Source organism: Pygocentrus nattereri, chromosome 4 (genome assembly GCF_015220715.1).
Source record: "Pygocentrus nattereri isolate fPygNat1 chromosome 4, fPygNat1.pri, whole genome shotgun sequence".
In the NCBI taxonomy this organism is placed as follows: Eukaryota; Metazoa; Chordata; class Actinopteri; order Characiformes; family Serrasalmidae; genus Pygocentrus; species Pygocentrus nattereri.
In genome coordinates, this window is record NC_051214.1 from 40,402,099 (window position 1) to 40,423,464 (window position 21,366).

General features: G+C 38.9%; 1 protein-coding gene across 1 annotated transcript; it reads left to right on the forward strand.

Annotated features, from left to right (window-relative positions):
* Positions 1–1,413: 1,413 nt before the first annotated feature.
* On the forward strand, positions 1,414–21,335 carry si:dkey-12h9.6 (macoilin). Its single transcript, XM_017692553.2, has 11 exons — positions 1,414–1,709; positions 4,480–4,621; positions 5,194–5,320; positions 7,629–7,752; positions 7,920–8,089; positions 8,916–9,348; positions 10,064–10,222; positions 11,011–11,181; positions 11,449–11,575; positions 15,791–15,965; positions 18,268–21,335. The coding sequence occupies exons 1-11, from the start codon at positions 1,633–1,635 to the stop codon at positions 18,453–18,455; spliced, it is 1,893 nt and encodes a 630-aa protein (XP_017548042.1). The 5' UTR covers positions 1,414–1,632; the 3' UTR covers positions 18,456–21,335.
* The last annotated feature ends 31 nt before the right edge of the window (positions 21,336–21,366 follow it).

The following is a 21,366-nucleotide window of genomic DNA, read 5'->3' on the forward strand; positions in this document are numbered from 1 at the left end:
CTCCCCACGTCCATCCATTTGCAAAAACAAACCGGGTTGAAATTATTGTGGTTGTGATGTCACATATGATTGCAGTGATGCAGAGTAGTGTTCGTGCAGCGGAAGAGGAAATGAAAACAATTGAACTGTTCCTGCCTGTCATCTATATTTTCATGTATTATTTAGCAGTGATGTAAAAAGACTCAATTTGACTCCATTTATCTATCCTTTATTCACCATGACATATATATGTCACATGTATATCGCTGCTGTCGGAAGAAAACCTTGTATCTCCAAAATGCTAACTTTACAGCAGAAGGAAAAAACTTACTTTAATTTAATGTAATTTAATGTAAGTCAATGGAACCAGACTTTTTGGCCAGACATTTTGGGCCGTTTCTTTTGGTCCATCCATCATGAAATTTACACACAATGTAAAGGTCAACAGTTTTTTTCAAATTATGCCAAAAACTAAAAAATGACAAAAATGGAGATGCGAGGTTTTCTTCCGACAACAGCGATATGTATGTATTAATGTATACAGTGAATGGAGTCAACCCCAGGAAATCTGTACTCATACATAACTTCTTGTTATTTTAAGTTATTTCTTTTTCACAATAGATGTAACGGTTAAAATCTTTTAAGTATAAAGAAACCGAATTGAACATAAAATGAAAGAAATCTAATTAAGCAGAAATGAAATTAACACAATATTTAATTCATACTGCTATAAACTGTTCCTCCCACTACGAACTGGGGAAAGTCATGAGTTCTTAATACTGAGAACCAAATTCTTGCTCACAGTTGAATTCCGATATGGGAAAATGTGCAGAAATATTTTTAGTAGCACTAATATTTTGTGTTCAAATTGCATTTCTCATATTAAAAATAGCAGATTCCATACACAATTAAAAATGAAGGTTCCCCATGGGCTCTTTAGTATAAAGCTCTATAGTAGAGTTCCACATGCATGCTTAAATGATTCTTTGTATGGTGAAATGGTTCTTCAGGGTGGATGGACAATATGTTGTAGATGGTTCTATACAGCAGCAGGAAGGTTTCTTGAAGGGATCTCTAGTTTAGCAAATGGTTCTACATAGGCCATTTCCATGATTAAAGGGTTCTTTAGATTGATGAAGAACGTGTTGTAGATGGGCTCAATAAGGCACCAAAAAGGGTTCTTGTATTGTTAAGCTTGTTACAATACCAGAACCCTTTTTGGTGCTATGCAGAACCCTTGTCATGAAGGTTTTAACATCAATCTGAAGAACCATTACACCATGCAAAGAACCATTCAAGCATGCAGATGGTTCTTTAAATGTTCATGGTTCCATACAGAACCCTTAAAGAACCATCTGTTTTAATGGGTTAAACAAAACAATACGAAATATTCTTCTGTGCGCGTGCGCGCGTGAAAGTTCACGTCGAGCGCGCGCCTTCGTCTTTCTCTCTCTCTCCTTTCTCTCTGTAGCTGCGTTGTGTATCTGTCCACATCCAGTAAATGGACAAAAGCAGCGCCTCCTTCTGTTCTTCTTCCCTCTCCTCCTCCTCCTCCTCCTCCTCAGGTTCCTCTACATGAACCTACCTGTCTCCACAGCGCCATTCTCCCATCTCACGCACTGAATCCCCCGGAGGAGGAATAGAAGCCGTAACATGAAGAAACGCTGCATGGACATCGGCAAGCTGCGGAAAATGAAGAAGCTCAAACTGACAGAGAAGCTCTCCGAGAGGTAAGACGGCGCTGCCTTGCAGCGAGCCTGCTGCTGCTGAGGAGAAGGATGCTGTTGTTTTTGTGGTGGTGATGGTTGTTGTTGCTAAGAGGCTGAAGCTTCTTCTTCGCCAGCTTGTTGTTCGAATTCTCCCGTTCCACCTTAAACGGTGCAGCAGTTACGTTCTGGAGCCTCGGGCCTCAGAATAGGAAGCCAACTTAATTCTCGTGTTGTTGTCGTTTTCTGTTCACAGTTCGCTTTAGGTCCGTTGATAACAGCACGGCTCCGACATGACGTGCCTAGCGGTTTGATAGTGACTACAGCCGACCTTTATCGATTAATGTTGATCAAATCAGCAGTGAAGAGGCCTGACCCACTCGTCTAAAAACAGCAAACAAACATAGCTAACTAAAACCTAGCTTATCTAAAAGCTCAACGGCGCTTCAGTTAGCTTCTTATTCTTATTTGAATTTTCCGCTCCACCTTAAGTGGTCCGGCAGTTACATTCTATCGCCTGGACCTTTTAAGGTGGAACGGGAAATTCGTTAATCATCGACGTAGGTTGCTTTGTTCTCCATTCGCATATCACATGCCTGTAAATATATTTTTGCGTTTGTAAGCCTGTAAGCTCCAGTTTCATTGTTACCACATCGTCAAGTCGAAAGCGCTTGATCGTATACGTTAACGTCTTTAGTACATCGAAGATGCAGACAGACAGAATGAACAAAGCAACGAAGGCAGAACAAGTAGAGGTTTTCTGATTGATTTGGGGTCTTTTGTGATACATGTAAGAGCTGGAAATGAGAAAGGAGGGATATCAGAAGCAGAGGAGCGCACTGATGACCCTTGTTGTGTTTTGTTTTGCCTCACCGAGATGTGTTGACTCAAGCCCAGGGCTGTTATTTATTGTAGTGTCATGGTCTTATTAGCTTTTCGTATCGAGCATGTGTGTAAACTGTTTATGTAAGCATCACAGTTTCCATCTTTCTTGCTCCATAAATAGCAAACACGTCAGGTCAGTGTCCAGCTCTGCTGCTGGAGAGCCAGACTGCTTTCTGTGTTCACTCACACATCTGATTCGGCTCATCAGGTAGTGACCAAGTCCAGTGAGTGAGTAAGTGTGCTAAAGAGGGAAATGACCACACTATGCTGGACTCCTTGCCCTCCTTGCTTTTGGTGCTGATGCAGCTGAGGAAATCAGACGTCGCCATGGTTACCAAACACAAAAGGATGCTGAAGGCAGAGCACAAGAACAAAGGAAATGAAAACAATAGACTGTACATTCATTATGATAACGTCTATAAAGGTTCATATAGGTATGTGGTCCCCGTGTTTTTTTTTTTAATTGACGTCTCAGCTGTTTTTATGTCCTTTAACTGTATACAAAGAATCCTGGGCTGGAGGAATCTGGTCCGTTTACTTCACATTCAGGAAAGACCGATTCAATGGCTGCCGTCAGCAAAGAGTGAGGGGGGGCGCACATTGTTTTTCTTTATTGCGCCTCGTAAATTTTGTTGGAGAACAAGAAATTAATTTTGAACATGTTCCAAGATAAATATTTGAATGTAATAAAAACAGCTAAACCTTACTAAACCAAATTTATGTCTTGCTTTTATAGTTAAATGATTTAACGGCTTAAGAAAATAATGTCTTTTTATGAGCATACACTGTTTGTCCAAATGTAACCAGACAGTGAATTCAGTTGCTTTAAAGGAGAATTCTGCAGATTTTTCAAAATTCCTTTGTAATTCAGTGGTTGATGTGTAAGCAGGGTCTTTCAGACTGGTTTGTTTTGAAATGGCTTCTTATAGATACATTTCATTTTTCAGTATTCATATTTCTTTGCAGTGGTGATGATGAGAAGAAGGGGTCTCGATGTCAACAACCCAAGAAATTTCTTTACGGCTGATTTGCCTCAAAATTCCTTGGATATACAACTGTACCACTTCACAGTTAATAAATTTAAAAGAATGATTTTGACCCAAAATTGCAGTAAACCAGTGACTTGTGCATCAGGCAGCATATTCATAACCATTTCTTATGATAACTTTCTGTAAGGCATTAAACTCTTCAGATGTCTGGCTCCTATTGCAACCACTGTACACAATTCTGACTCTAAAAATTCTCAAAAATTGAGCATTGAAAATCAGTGAGATTCTTCTTTTAAGCATATCCATTACTGACACAGGCATTCAGTAATTCACACAAAGCTTATATAATTTACTTAGAAAAGCATTATTAATGTAATGGGGCACTCTGGAGCTGCTGCACATGAGCCACCATGGTCACCATGCCTAATACCAAACATCAGCTAGAGGGGTTTAAAGCCCCCAACATTGGACTCTGGAGCATTGGAACTGCTTCCTCAAAGGAGCTTCATAGAATACCTTTGGGATGAGCTGGCGTGGAGTTTGCAGTCCAGAACTAATCACCCAACATCAGTACCTGACCTCACTAATGGTCTTGAGGCTGAATGCAATCAAATCCTCAGCAATGTTCCAACATCTTATGTAAAGCCTTCTCAGAAGAGTACACATTTACATTTAAGGCATTTGGCTGACGCTCTTATCCAGAGCGACTTACAATTTGATTATTTTTACACAGGTAGGCGGAGGTAGTGTTAGGAGTCTTGCCCAAGGACTCTTATTGGTATAGTGTAGGGTGTTTGCCAAGGTGGGGATTAAACACCAGTCTAGTAGAGGATGGTACTGTAGCAAAGAGGGACAAACTCAAGGTTATTACCCTTTATTTTAGCCTTGTTTTTAAATTTGCTTTTTCTCTCTGCTTTCAGTGCGTACTCTTTCCTGAAGTTCATGATAGTCTGGATCCTTGTGCTCTTGGCTGACTTTATTCTTGAGTTCAGACTGGAATATTTATGGCCTTGTTGGCTCTTCCTTGGAACCGTCTACACCACATTCCACTGTCATGGACTGGTAGGCGATTTACTTGCTGAATTTACTGAAACCCCACAGCAGCACCTGCGCTGGCAGTTATCAATGAACTATTCATTTTGCAACAATTCAAACCATTTACACTTTATCATACTTTTGAGGCTTTTAAAAACACATATTTGTGTTCATTCAAGTGCTCATGATTGTGAATTAACAGTGAAATCAGTTTGTAAATACATAGAACTGTTGAAAAGATCTTTGATAGAAATTCTGTGTCGATGAATCAGCTTTGGGAAGCTGGCAAACTGAATGCTGAAAATGCATATTTTAATTTCTGATGAGTTCACTGATGAGCACACTTATTCATATGCATTTTACCATATAGCATTTATTTTTAAGGCTCCTAGTTTGCATTTTTTCCAGTAAAGTTTTTGGCAATCTGAAAAGATTGTATTTATCATTGTTTAGTTGTGAGTGGCCTCATTTTGTTTTTTGGCCTTTTATTACTTGATTAACAATCAGAACAATTAGTAAATAACTTGATTATTAACACAAGGACTGCCTTAATATTCTAATATATATGGTAGCTGATGGCTCTTCTTTTTCATTTCTAGGCTATCTGTGTCGTGTTTGTGTGTGCAGCGTTTACCCTGGACATATTCTGCTTAATTTTTGTACCTCTACACTGGCTTTTTTTTGCTGCCAGCACATACGTCTTACTCAACTACATATGGCACACAGGTAAGCAGAGGAATATCCTAGTGTCATCTGACAGTTGTTGTTATTTTAGCCTTAATATGTAGCTGTAAACCTTGTAAAGTTCAGAATTCATGTGTTATACACTCACTGGCCACTTTATTAGGTACACCTTGCTAGTAAAAGGTTGAACCCCGTTTTGCCTTCAGAACTGTCTTAATTCTTCGTGGCATACTTTCACCAAGGTGGTGGAAGCATTCCTCAGAGATTTTGGTTGGTTATTTGAGTTACTGTTGCCTTTCTATGATCTCGATCATGGTCTGCCCATTCTCCTCTGACCTCTCACATCAACAAGGCATTTTCGTCTACACAACTGCTGCTCACTGGATATTTGATCTTTTTCTGACCATTCTCTGTAAACCCTAGAATGGTTGTGCGTGAAAATCCCAGTGGATCAGCAATTTCTGAAATACTCAGACCAGCCCGTCTGGCACCAGCAACCACGCCACGTTGAAAGTCACTTAAATCACCTTTCTTCCCCATTCTGATGCTCGGTTTGCACTTCAGCAAGTTGTCTTGACCACCTCTACATGCCTAAATGCATTGAGCTGTGGCCATGTGATTAGCTGATTAGCAATTTTAAGAAGCAATTGAACAACTGTACCGTACCTAATAAAGTGGCCAGTGAGTGTATATTTGTTGAATACAGATCCATAGCAGACTTCAGGTGATATTTATGGGATAATGAGTGGTGCATAAGATAGATAGATAGGTAGAAAGGTAGGTAGGTAGTAAATAGGCTGTAATGATGAGACGGATGTATAGGTTGGTTGGTAGGTAGGTAGGTAAATAGGCTGTAATGATGGGAGATAGATAGATAGATAGATAGATAGATAGATAGATAGATAGATAGATAGATAGATAGATAGATAGATAGATAGGTAAATATGCTGTAATGATGAGATAGACGGATGGATATATAGATCGGGAGGTAAATAGGCTGTAATGGTGAGACAGCTGGATGGATGGATCTAGATACATAGGTAGGTAAATAGGCTGTAATTATGAGATGGATGGATGGATAGATTAGATACGTACGTAGGTAGGTAGGTAAATATGTTGTAATAGTGAGACAGATGGGTGAATAGATGGATGGATGGATAGGTATATAAATAGGTTGTAATGATGAGACCGATAGATAGATAGATAGATAGATAGATAGATAGATAGATAGATAGATAGATAGATAGATAGATAGATAGATAGATAGATAGATAGGCTGTAATGATGAGACAGATGGATGGATAGATAGATAGGTAGGTAAATAGGCTGTAATGATGAGACGGATGGATGGATAGATTAGGTAGGTAGGTAAATATGTTGTAATAGTGAGACAGATGGGTGAATGGATGGATGGATGGATGGATGGATGGATGGATGGATGGATGGATGGATAGGTATGTAAATAGGTTGTAATGATGAGACTGATGGGTAGATAGATATGTAGGTAAATAGACTGTAACAATGAGATGGATGGATGATGGATATGTAGATAGATAGATATGTAGGTAAATAGGCCGTAACAATGAGATAGATAGATGGATAGATAGATATGTAGGTAAATAGGCTGTAACAATGAGATAGATAGATGGATAGATAGATATGTAGGTAAATAGGCTGTAACAATGAGATGGATGGATGGATGGATGGATGGATGGATGGATGGATGGATGGATGGATAGATTAGGTAGGTAGGTAAATATGTTGTAATAGTGAGACAGATGGGTGAATAGATGGATGTATGGATAGGTATGTAAATAGGTTGTAATGATGAGACCGATGGGTAGATAGATAGATATGTAGGTAAATAGGATGGATGGATGGATTCATTCAGAATACTTTACAGCTGCACCCATTCATGTAAAAGAATAAACACTTTAATAATATAAAACAAAAGAGAGAAATTTGCAACTTGTACACATTTAAAGTGGCAGTGGCAGTTATAATGAATATGAAACATACTGTATAAAGCAGTTCAAATTATTGCACCTCTGAGTTATTGCACGCATAATTAAAACATGAATTACATTATTATTATTATTATTACTCAGATGAACAATTTGGTATTGAGTATTGCACAGATGAACCATAGTATTACACATGGATGGATGGATGGATGGATGGATAGATAGATAGATAGATAGATAGATAGATAGATAGATAGATAGATAGATAGATAGATAGACTAATGATGGATGGATGGATGGATGGATGGATGGATGGATGGATGGAGATAGAGATAGAGATGTTTGTCATCCCTGTCACAGCTGTAACTTTTCTTTATCTTCCGCAGAGAAGGGCATCTGTATGTCCACTGTGACCTTATGGATTCTCCTTGTATATACGGAGGCCTCTCTCAGGTTGAGAGACCTTAAGAATCCATATGCCAACCTATCTCACCTGTTTGCTGCACACTGGTAGGTCCAGCCTTTCAAAATTAGATTGTTATATCCATAATGCATGTCATATGTTTTAGATAGTACTGTGTCTTGACATTGTGTATATACACCAAAGTTTCTTGAACCCTGTCTCCAGAAATGTACCTTTCTGTATATACAATTGTAATGTTCTTTTTTTCCCCCAGCATTGGGTATCCACTGGTGTACATGGGATTTGATGCAACATGCTACTTTTCCAGCATCTTTAAACTTCGCACTCAAAAAGCAGTTCAGAGTGACAGTGACTTGCACATGCATCTCCTACAACAGTCCCTACCTCCATACTCACAACTCTACCCAAAGCTGGGAGTGGAAGGCAAGGACAGATTCTACCCATTTGTTTTGCCTTTGATCTTGTAGAAAGTTTAGACGGAGATCAGGATTTTGAATGGTTCAATGACGATAACCGGTTTTTAACCCGTTCTTGTGCTTATACTAGGGCAGGACAGTAGTGATTAAACTCAGTATCACAGCAATGTTGAAATATATCATATTCACACATATCAGAAGCTTTTTAAAGCTACACTGTGTATGTTCTGGAGATGTTGGAAATCTTTCTGGTGAAAATGTATAATAGCATGCAACATTTTGAAATGGTGGCTGTGCTTCGGACCCTTTCCCCGAGCATGATGAGTATGATGGTTGCAACCACATTCAAAGAGAACTCAGTATGTTCAAAGAGAACTCAGTCAAAACTTGGAGAAGAAAGTGTCCTCTGAGGATGGATGTGAATTATCTACGAATGTTATCATATCTTCATCAGGATACTGTTAATTTTGCATTTGAAACCTGAACATTTAGCTTGTCCTTCTTTTTTGAACCCATGCATGTGGCATTAATATTTAAAGATATATGACGTAGTCCAAAAAATGTGCTGGGCATGTTACAATTATTACATAATTATCTGACTAATAAATATCTGAATAATAAAAGATTTTCTAATTTACTGAAAATCATTACTTTAATCATACTTTAAAATGACACTGATTTAATGTCCTTCCTTAGACTAGAAAATGCTACCTTTATTGTTACCATTACACACACACACACACACACACACAAACACTTATGCCAGTAATATGTCATGCATGCTGACGTCTACATATTTTACATTCTATCTTAAGTTATTTTTTTGTATTTAGATTCCAAATGGAGGACCAAACCAGGGCCCATGCAATACCAATGTCAAAATGATGCCATCGTATCGGAGGACAAGCAGGACCTGGAGGAATGCTTCCAGCTCCGCAGACTTCAGGGCAGGGCTGAGAAAGACTCTGGGGACACAAAGACACTTAGAGACCCCAACCCTCAGCCTCCGGTGTCCAAGCCACATGGAGCTTCAGCGCCTTTGCCCGACATCCCTGAAAACCTACCTCAGGAGGACTCGAGTGGTAAAGCTCAGAAAGCCTCCAAGACCTCCCAGGCTAAAGTGCAGAGGAGCTCCATGAGCATCAGTACCAGCAAAGGGGAGAGGAAGCAAAAACCTCCCAAAGCCATCAGCTCCAGTGCAGATGCAGCAGAAAGAAACACAAACATCCAGAGTCTTCAGAATCCTCATGCTGAACAAATATCTAAGTAATGCTTACATTATTCTAAGATCAAACTCTATAGCAGATCTAATCATGTAAATCTAAAAGAGTAAATGGATTACTTCACTTTCAGATAACAATATATATATTACAATAATTCAATTAATTAATGATTTCTTAGCAAATTGTTCAGTGCATCAATAAATCCTGAATCAATTTAGTTATTTTGATATTATTTTGATAGAAATACACTGAATATCCAAAATATAGTCAATGTAGAAACTGTTTAAGTGTAAAATATACACAAAGAACAACATGCTGTTTTGGTATTGAAATAAAAAAAAAACACTATGTCATAATATGTCAAAACTATATGGGGACACTATGTTATGTGGACTATGTTACACTATATGTCCAAAAGTATCTGTACAGTTCACATCTTCTTAAGTGATAACGTGCACCTATTGCTGATATAGGGGGGTTCAGTTGTTCACACAGCTTGTATAATCTACCTAGAAAAGCATTTACAGTAGAGTGAGACTCTCTGGAGCAGCTCCACATGAGCCTAAGTTATCATGTCAAGTGCCAAGTATCAGCTAGAGGTGTATAAAGCCCCGCAGCATTGGGACGTGGAGCAGAGTGATGCATTCTCTAGAATGATGGAGCTCCATCCGGATAATTTGGAATGTTGATTAATCACAATGTATTGATGCACTTTAAGACCCCCAATTTCTTTATTCTTAATCTTGTGTCTGGTAAAGGCTGGAGCAAGAAATGAGAAAACTGAAGATGGAGCTGCAGACGAGCCAACAGAATGAGCAGGAGCTACGCAGTCACATCTGTAATCTCACCAACAGCGAGAACAGCCTGCGGCCTGAAGTCTCACTGCTCAGACACGCAAACGAACTTTTGCAGAACAAGTGAGCTCTTTTACAAGTTGCTATGCTTTCCTCAGAGGTTGCCCACTGAAACTAAGTTTAACTGTTGCATATACAAAGTTACATCCACTTCTTATGTCTGGTGTTTTGATCTCAAACACTTGCTGCTTGCAGTATCAAAAGTATTTTAGTGTAAATTAATGTAAATATTTTTTGAAATTGTAGCTCCTTGAAAAAGCAGATACTCTCTGTTAAAAGCTCAGATTTTTAGAGTTATTTCAAAGCTTTCATTTGATTTTGTGTTTGTAAGCAAAAGAGGAGATTCAGTACTGTGCAAAACTCAGAGACCACCCTTTGTGCATTTACTTTTTGGTTAAATGGAAGTCTTTAATTTTTCATTATCATGAAAAAAAGCAGAAAACATATTTAAAAGAAGTTTACACAGAAGCATCAACAACTAAATATACCTTCAGTTTTTTCAGTATTTAGTGTGTCCACCTTTTGCCATTTAGCAATGTTGAGGTCTGGACTCTGGGAGGGGTCAGTCCATTGTTCTGAGAACATTAACAGCTGCTTTGTTGTCTATTTGCTTTTCTGAGTAAGGATTTGATAGCTACATGTCCTTTCAGACCCATAGTGTTGAATTTTCTTCTCACTTTGGAAGAATGGACAGAAGCACTCGTGTTAAATGAATTAAAAAAAGGACAGAATGAAAAATGCCCACAAGGCACAGTAGTCTATGTTCACATTGTTTGTTTTTCATGCAGTTCATTTAATCTTCTGATGAAGTCTTTTGCTGTGTCTATTAATCTCTTTTCTCTCTTTTTCAGGCTTCAGTATCTGACAAAATCCAGGCAGAAGGACAAACAGAACTGTGCCATGTTGGAGAAGAGAGCCAGAGCAGAAACAGAGAGCAGAGTGGCGACAGAAAAACAACTCACAGAAGTTCGATCCCAAAAATTCGATGAGGCGGCGTTTCTACTTCGCAGCGCACCAAACAGGTATGAAACAGTGTAACGAATGCACCAGCGCACAAAGAGACTAGTTACGAGTTTATTAAACTGCTGCTTGCTTATTTGCCCATCCATAATGATTTTCCCTATCCTCCTTTCATTTTCCAATTGAGCTTTGCTGAATATGCTTTAAAATCTCTCAAAAGAGATGACGTGGTCGTTTTTGACGTGGTAGTTTTCTTTAATGTGTGCAGAGCAGTTCATGAAGCGATTTTGCTGTCGGTTCAAACTGCTGTATTTTCTCCCATCTACTAGGCAGGAACACACTGAAACGCAGCTGTTAAGGAAAAAAGCTAGAGATCTAGAGACAGAGTACAAACAACTACAGCTGGACTATCAGGGGAAAGAGAATCGAGTGCTAGCTCTAGAAAAAGAAGTGGAGGTAAAAACTTGTGGCTCACAAATACCTTGAACAGCACATCTGAGTAGTTGTAATGTTTTGTTTGTGGTTTTGTGTGTTCCCATCCTGCGTGTATAACATTTGTGGATATTGGTGACTTGGTGTCTTTGGAATTTTTAAAGCCTGTTTATTATGAGTTAGACATTTTTAAGGCATTGTAATTTTTGTTCAGTGCTTTTGATTTTGATTGATTTCATTTTATGTTGTTTGTGCTGTGAGTTTAGTGTTGATGTTTGTATTGTGTGCACATAAAGCATGCTTTCAGAAAATTATTAAAACTTATCTTTGTTTTGCAATGAAACTACAACCCCAATGCCAGTGAAGTTGGGACATTGTGTAAAAGATAAATAAAAACAGAATACGATGATTTGCTAATTCTTTTCAACTTATATTTAATTGAATGCACTACAAAGACAAGATATTTAATGTTCAAACAGATAAACTCTATCATTTTTTGCAAATATTCGCTCATTTTGAATTTGATGCCTGCAACACGTTCTAAGGAAGTTGGGACAGGGGCAACAAAAGACTGGAAAAGTTGAGGAATGCTCAAAAAACACCTGTTTGGAACATTCCAGGTGAGCAGGTTAATTGGAAACAGGTAAGTGTCATGATTGGGTTTAAAGCATCGCTGAAAAGCTCAGTCGTTTGCAAGCAAGGATGGGGTGAGGTTCACCACTTTGTGAACAACTGCGTGAGCAAATATTCCAACAGTTTAAGAACAACGTTTCTCAACGTGCAATTGCAAGGAATTCAGGGATTTCATCATCTACAGTCCATAATCTCATCAAAAGATTCAGAGAATCTGGAGAAATCCCTGCAAGTAAGCGGCAAGGCAGAAAACCAACATTGAATTCCCATTACCTTTGATCCCTCAGGCGGAACTGCATTAAAAACCAACATCATTCTGTAACGGATATTACCACATGGGCTCAGGAACACTTCAGAAAACCACTGTCAGTGAACACAGTTCATCGCTCCATCTACAAGTGCAAGTTAAAACTGCCATGCAAAGCGAAAGCCATATATCAACAACACCCAGAAACGCCGCCGGCTTCTCTGGGCTCGAGTTTATCTGAGATGGACTGACGCAAAGTGGAAAAGTGTCCTGTGGTCTGACGAGTCCACATTTCAAATTGTTTTTGGACATCATGGACGTCGTGTCCTCCAGGCCAAAGAGGAAAAGGACTGTCCGGATTGTTATCAGTGCAAAGTTCAAAAGCCAGCATCTCTGATGGTGTGGGGATGTGTTAGTGCCCATGGCAGGGGTAACTTGCACATCTGTGAAGGCACCATTAATGCTGAAAGGTACATACAGGTTTTAGAGCAACATATGCTGCCATCCAAGCAACGTCTTTTTCAGGGACGTCCCTGCTTATTTCAGCAAGACAATGCCAAGCCACATTCTGCACGTGTTACAACAGTGTGACTTCATAGTAAAAGAGTGCGGGTACTAGACTGGCCTGCCTGCAGTCCAGACCTGTCTCCCATTGAAAATGTGTGGCGCAAAATACGACAACGGAGCCCCCGGACTGTTGAGCATCTGAAGTTGTACATCAAGCAAGAATGAGAAAGAATTCCACCTACAAAGCTTCAACAATTAGTGTCCTCATTTCCCAAATGCTTATTGAGTTAAAAGGAAAGGTGATGTAACACAGTGGTAAACATGCCCCTGTCCCAACTTCTTTGGAATGTGTTGCAGGCATCAAATTCAAAATGAGTGAATATTTGCAAGAAACATTAAAGTTTATCCATTTGAACATTAAATATCTTGTCTTTTGTAGTGTATTCAATTGAATATAGGTTGAAAAGGAGGTTTGCATATAATCATATTCTGTTTTTATCTATGTTTTACACAACGTCCCAACTTCACTGGAATTGAGGTTGTAACAGTCTATGCAAGCTGCATATGGTTGGCTTGTAAAGTACTTATTCAGCTGTCTCAAAGCAAATAGGCTTATAGTTAATGTATTGCCATTTAATAGGAAAAGTATAGAATGAGCATCATAGTGTTGCTACATATTCTTTCAAAAGTGTAGAGAATTACAGAACTGTGCAAAAGTTTTAGACATAGAGAGAAACAGAACTAAAGCTATTTTTCTAGTCAGTTAAGTGTTCCTGAAAACACTAATATTAGACTGTGTACTAATAATACGAGTAGAATAAGTAGTGAATTTACATCATTTGAATTTCAACATTCCCCCTCCAGTCTAGTGTTAATTGTAGTTACCATCCGACACCTGGTTTGAGTAATTAGTGCATCATTGTGTTATATCAAGTGTGCTGGTGATGTAATTTAATAAATTCATGCAGTGTCTGGGGGCGTCCAGGAGAAATCTGGAACCAAACTTTGTCTGGCCTCAATTGGCTTATCACTTTTAAAAAGGGGCAGCCAACAAATAAAATGCACATCTGTTCAAAAAATAATTTGTTGTTATTAATAATAATCGACAACTATTTCACCAAAGAAATATAGTTCCTTTAGAGTATGGTATCGTTGCCAAGCACCCATGGACCACTGAATGAGAACAGTCGGTCACCCATCGCTGTATATTACAGTAATTCCATGAACTTTTTACATGTTTGTCGTATGAAGAACATATGAATGAACAGATGATAACTCGGCACTGTTTAATGCACAAACTTTATAAGTACTGTTTGGTCATCAAATTACCACCACGAGTCTTATTTATCACCAATTCAGCAGCGCCCCCTGTCTTAGCGAGCTGACCAGCCAACTTCTAGTTGAGAACATAAGTTGCCAGCCCATCAGTTTAAACAAAAAAACGTCTTCTTACTTTATCGATGTACTCAGATGTTCATGCGGCCAGCGTGAGGGTCAAAGATTATTCTATTAACAGCTCAAGGTTTTTTTCGTGCCATGATGTAGTGATAAACAGTTCAGTTGCTGTTAGGTGGTCTTAGCTGTGTGTATGTTGTGGATTTTACAACGACTTTGAACACGGCTCAGCCAATCAGATTTTAGGACCAGAACTATCTGTTTTATAAACTCAAATAAATTCACTTACAGTCATGCTGCAGATGTTTTGTGCTTAAAACTCATTGCTTTATGAATGGATGCATTTGGATCACATCACATCCTGCACTGTTCAGCACCGCTACACTGACCCTAAAACAAAATACTTTTCAATTGAAACACCTGGACAAAAACACTAAGTGATGTGTGTTTGGGGTCAGTGAAAAATGTGGGTCATTAAATGTAAAATACCGTAAGTTTGGCCTGGCTGCCCATCCTGCATCGCTGTGTATGCTAGCATTTCCTCCACTATTCAGTCTGAAATTGATTTTTATTTCTAAGAACTTACAAAGCACAAACACATTATGACCTTTCTATTAATCTCTGGACAATTATTTGAAACATTTTGTGTTTCTGATTGTACAGAGACTTCAGTTTTACAACTTAACAGATTTTGATACTTAAGAAAACAACTACAGTTGCATCAGTTGCAGGCCAAATGTCCAGAGTGATCAATAGAAGGCTAAAGCTACATTCAGGATGGGTTGCCAGGCAGTTTTACATGATTAAAACATGCTACATAAGATTTGTGTTATCAGTGGAGGTTCTGTGATGGAATGAAATATGAATATGAAATGAAGTATCTATGTAGATTCCCCAGATTTCCACAGAAAGCCTGGATGTTCACGCTTTAGTCAGTGACACAACACTGAATAACAGTAACATCACAGTTGTGACTATTAGCAGACTTTCTATGACTATTCTACTTTCTGTGACTATTAGCAGTGTGAGGAGATTTGGAACAGGGCACTGTTATTGTGGGAGCCCCAGGTTCAACCAATTACAGAAGACTGTTAACTCCACAATTACTGTAAAAATTACACACACTGCAGATTTATACAGTATCAAAATCACTCCACAGTTATTTCTGTCAGACTGTAAAAACTGTCCACACTGCAGATTCATACTGGATCAAAGTCACTCCACAATTATTGCTGTCAGACTGTACAAACTACACACTCTGCAGATTAATGCGGGATTAAAATTACTTCACAGTTGTTACGGTCAGACTGATTTGTAGATTTGTAGAGGACTATAATCATAAATCTCCTTGGTAATCATGTACATTACAGTACCTCCCCTGGTACAGCTAATCCATCTTTAATAGGGCTTTAGATCAGCGTGTGTCTCATTTATACTGTCTGCCTGCTTGTCCTCAGAGTCTCCAGAAGCACAAATGCACAGAGCAGGAAGCTGACGCTTTACTCTCAGCGCTCTCCTCCTTGCAGGACAAAGCTCAGCACTTAGAGTACAACCTGAGCGCAGAAACCCGCCTCAAACTGGACCTGTTCTCTGCTCTGGGGGATGCCCGGAGACAGCTGGAGATAGCCCAAGGTCAGCATCACAGGAAACCTTTTAAATGTGTTTGAAGATTCAGATCTAAATTTATTTACTAAAGTTATTGTGATTTTACCTTGCATTCAGTTTACTTCACATAATTACTTAAATGCAATTCCAGAATGAATCACATGGTTGTGTTTGTTTAACTTTTCATCAAATTACAGTCATAAAGAAATATCTCCTTTTCTGACCTAGCCAAGCTCTGTCCACAATCACATTCTTTTGTAGCAACTCTTATAAGGTAATACAGTCTTTACAAAATTCAATACAACCTAATGAGAAATTGCAGTGCACAACTCTACAACTCACAAGTGTGTACGAGCGGTTTAGTGGGTAACACCTCGGCCTTTTATGCTGTAGACTGGGGTTCAGTCCTCCACCTGGGGAATAAGAGTCTTTGGGCAAGACTTCTAACACTACTTTCACCTAACTGTGTAAATGTTTGTCAGTGCTTGTTTAGAGTCCCTACACTTTTCCAGTTTCCAGTTTGAAAAGCTGGACTGTGTAAGCCAAAATAGGCAGGTTGGAAACATCAGAATTTGCTACTATGCTAACAATTGCTTAGTTGTATTACAAAAGGCTAGACCTGATGTATACTAATATTGTGACCTTCCACATAGACTGTCATTTCAGTCTATAAGGGTGCACCAGGCCAATCTTGACTTTATATAGCTGATGCCACTTTTTTACAGGCAGATTGGCTGGTGGCTGATGTTGACCATGTTTATGCCATTTTTTTTTTAGTTAAAGCTCATGCAATGTGGAGATATTGAACACATAAAAGATGCTAGCACATTTTCAGTTCTTTTCATTAGGCAAATTGCAATATTTAAACAACATTACTTATTCTTTAATGGACCAAAATTATATATTTTTTCTTTCATTTTAAATCATTTGCCTGTTTAAATACATTAAATTGGCAAACGTATTTACTCATCTTCCTTCACATACATATGAAATTGAATGACATCCCATTCTTAATCCATAGGGTTTAATATGATTAATATGATCGGCCCACCCTTTGCAGCTGTAACAGCTTCAACTCTTCAGGGAAGGCTGTCCACAAGGTTTAGGAGTGTGTTTATGGGAATTTTTGACCATTCTTCCAGAAGTGCATTTGTGAGGTCAGACACTGATGTTGGACGAGAAGGCCTGGCTCAGTCTCCGCCCTAATTTATCCCAAAGGTGTTCTATCAGGTTGAGGTCAGGACTTTGTGCAGGCCAGTCAAGTTCTTCCACACCAAACTCACTCATACATGTCTTTATGGATCTTGCTTTGTGCACTGGTGCGCAGTCATGTTGGAACAGGAAGGCACCATCCCCAAACTGTTCCCACAAAGTTGGGAGCATGAAATTGTCCAAAATCTCTTGGTCTGCTGAAGCATTACGAGTTCCTTTCACTGGAACTAAGGGGCCGAGCCCAGCTCCTGAAAAACAACCCCACACCATAATCCCCCTTCACCAAACTTTACACTTGGCACAATGCAGTCAGACAAGTACCATTCTACTGGCAACCACCAAACCCAGACTCATCCATCGGATTGCCAGATGGAGAAGTGTGATTCGTCACTCCAGAGAACACGTCTCCACTGGTCTAGAGTCCAGTGGCGGCGCGTTACACCACTGCATTCAACACTTTGCATTGCGCTTGGTGATGCAAGGCTTGGATGCAGCTGCTCGGCCATTGAAACCCATTCCATGAAGCTCTCTACATTGTTCTTGAGCTAATCTGAAGGCCACATGAAGTCTGGAGGTCTGTAGTAATTGACTCTGCAGAAAGTTGGTGACCTCTTGGACTTGGTAATTGGAACAACTGAATTCAATGATTTGGATGGGTGAGTGAATACTTTTGGAAATATAGTGTAGCTTGATATAAATAAAGTGATATATTTTGGGGTAGCAATGAAACAATAAGTTAGCAGTTCCTATCTTGGTCACTTCTGACTGTACATCCCTGCTGCATGACAGTTTCATATCCTGAGAAGTATTTTTTCCAGTATTCTGTAAAGCTGGTTCAGGAAGGAACTGATTTGTGGGTGGAGCCTGGACACTAGGTCATTTTCTCAGCCTGTTTAATGAGTTATGAGTTAGAAAATACAAAACATTCTTTGTTGTTCTCAATAATTGCGACTTCTGATGGTTCATTTATAAGCTAATGACAAACATAATATCTGCTGGTTAATAACTGTGTTTAATGTAGCACAAAAAGGCCATTTGAATAGTTGTTACTATGGCAGTGAGATCATCTATCACTCATCTCTGCAGCTCATTTTGTCTGAATGTTTTTTCTCTGCAGTTAAACTTGTGAAGCAGGACCAGGAGATCAAGGAAATGAAGCAGAAGATTGCTGAGGTTATGGCAGTTGCTCCAGGTATGTCCTACGTAGCTCCACGCTCAGCCATGCCGCAGTACCTCAAGTTCCTCAACACGGAGCGCTATGTCCTGAACCCCCGAGGGCTCATGTACCAGTGTCTAAAGAAATAGACACAGTGACCTGAGACAAAACGGAGGCCTTTTGTTTTTTTAAGCTGTTTTTGATCAGCTCGTTCTTACAGTCCAAACGGAAGGCAACACATTTTGTCTTGACTGTCTGTCAGGCATGTGCCTGGGCTTCCCTGACAATGCCAGCAGCCTCCAGCAAGCTTAGAGATGTGTCAAGTTTACAACTTTGAGACAGTGAGGAGATTTTAGATGACCTTTCTTGGAGCCAGTGGTTCTTGAGAACACAAAGCTGATTGTACAACTGATTTGTGGTGCTACAGAAGTATACAGACGAAAGCAACTCTGACCTTTTTTAAAATTTTAACACAGGTACCTCCAGACTTGCTCTTTGTAACAGCAAGGTGCCATTCAGAAAAGGTTTTCACTTGTCAGTCTGTGGAAATTTTTAAGATGTGCTTTGTGAAGACCACCTAAATCACAGAGTCCAACTGCAGACCTGGAAGGTTGAGGTACAGCACAATTTGGTGATTTGTCTGATCAAACGGGCCTAAATCATCTCTGCAATTAAAGGGCCCATTTCATTGAAAATCAATATAGTTTGTAAACATGGATTGAAAACATACCATTCACGCCTCAGTCAATACAGACATTAAATGTAAATCCATCCATCCATCCATCCATTTTCTAAGCCGCTTCTCTGTCAGGGTCGCGGGGGGATGCTGGAGCCTATCCCAGCAGTCTTCGGGCGGAAGGCAGGATACACCCTGGACAGGTCGCCAGTCCATCGCAGGGCTAAATGTAAATCAAGCTGTAAAACAACCCATTTCAAATTTGTTGTCTTCATGATGTCATGAAAATCAACACATTTACATATTGCTGCTGTTGCAACAAAACCTCAAAGTAATACCAAAATAATAACTTTACAGGAGATGGAAAAAAACTTTTTTTGAAGAAAAGCAAGTCAATAAAACCAGACTTTTTTCAGGTAATTTTGGGCTGTTTGTTTCCATCATAAAAGTTACACACAATGTAAAGACCAACAAGCATTTTCAAATTATGTAAAAACTCGAAAAACGGCCATGTGTTTGTTCTGATAGCAGCAATTTATATAAGCTCTTTGAGTCTACAACAGGTTAGCCCAGCCCACTCACATTGAAGTCATAAGTGGGTACTTCAGCCTGGACTGCTTTTTGAATAATGTGGGTTATAGGGCAGCCAGTAAGAAAAGAGGTCATAATACATGCACCTGTGTTAGTCTTAAAGACACAGTTACAATAATAACAGCTAATCTAAGGAATAATGAGAGTTTAGAAAATGTAAAAAAGTGTTATGGCTGTCTTTAGGAACATGAATCCACACATACTGCAGGAAACAGGACCTCAGGGAAAAAATAAAATGCCAGAAAAAAGTAGGATCAAGGCTCTTTAATGACCAGTAGGGCTACACGATATGGATGAAATGCCATATTATGGTCATATCGTAATTACAGTATGCCTTACAATATATTAAAACACACATTTGTGAATCTTTCACATGACATGGCAGCCTGCACTGTTCTACTGTAATTATTTAGATTTGGTGGATCATGTGAATGTATTAATTTTTCCAAAGCGCCCATTGAAACCCATTTAAAACCGAATGCACACAAATACATTTAGTTAAAATGTTCACAAATAAATTTGGGCTCATTTGCATAGTGTAGTCTTCTTTACAGCAAAGGCGAATATTGCGATAATGATTAAACAACATATCATGCAGCCTTAATTAGGTGTGTTTGTACAGAGACATCACCAAACTGCTCTAGACTACGACCCTCCAGGACTAGGGCTGGGTATCATTTAAAATTTCTGATCTCAACAGCAATGCCTTGATTTGGGACAGTGATTCCTGAATGGCATTAAACTTTTCCTGATTCCTTCATTAAATATAACAAAATGAAAGTTTGTTGCTGAACTCAGAAATGAGTACAAAGTGCTGCAGGTGGGTACTGACCACAACAGATTAGACAAATCAAGAAGCACTGACGTTAACTACATGCTTAAGGGGTGTAATCTAAAGAGCCAGTCAGGAGTCTAGATTTCAGAACAAGCATGTTATTCAGTTGACATTTTATTTTGAGTGGTCCTTTTAGATGAAACAAGGACTCAACTGACTCTCAGTAACATCAAAAACAAATGAGGGTTAAGGTTGGGTTTTGGGTAACGTTAGTAACATTAACAATACATCTGTTTAATGTAAGTATCAACAGAAAAAGATATCTTCAGATATGTTGATGTGTTACTGATAATCTGTTGAGGTTATTAATCTACAAAGTACTCCAAATAAAGTGTTACTGTTAGTTGGCCTGCGGCTGCTGTTGAGATTGCTCGGGTATTAAAGTTTGGTATTGTTTAAAACAGACATTTTTGATACTTGATAGTATTGCATTCCTTTAGTACCATAAAAGTACAGAATTTTGATACTCAGTCCTATCTAGGACCACAGCTGGATTCCCCTGATCTTGAATATATGCTAAAGTTCAGAGGCCATGACTATTTTCATGACAAGAACAGCCCCAGTGGCTCATGAAGTGATGTTGTGCCTCAATACAATATTCAAACTTAAACAGACTTCAATTCTATAAAAAGCCAATACCTATTGTCAGTTATGTGAATATAAGTGCTTTGTACGGTTTTGTATTCCTTTTTACATTCTACACATTGTAAAGGATTTGACTCCCAAAAATGTTTGTAGGTTTTCATGTTTATGGACCTGTTGCCTTTTTATGTGTCAATGGGGTGTTTTTTTAATGAGATATTTATTTTTCTGGCTTGATGTACTTTTTCTCCCTGAAGCAAAATGAGGTACCGAGTTGTGTTGTTCTGCATGCTGATTTATGTAACATGATTGTTTTTTGAATAAGATAATAAATGATGATCAGTTTTGATGTTTTATTGTGCATTTGTGCAAGGGC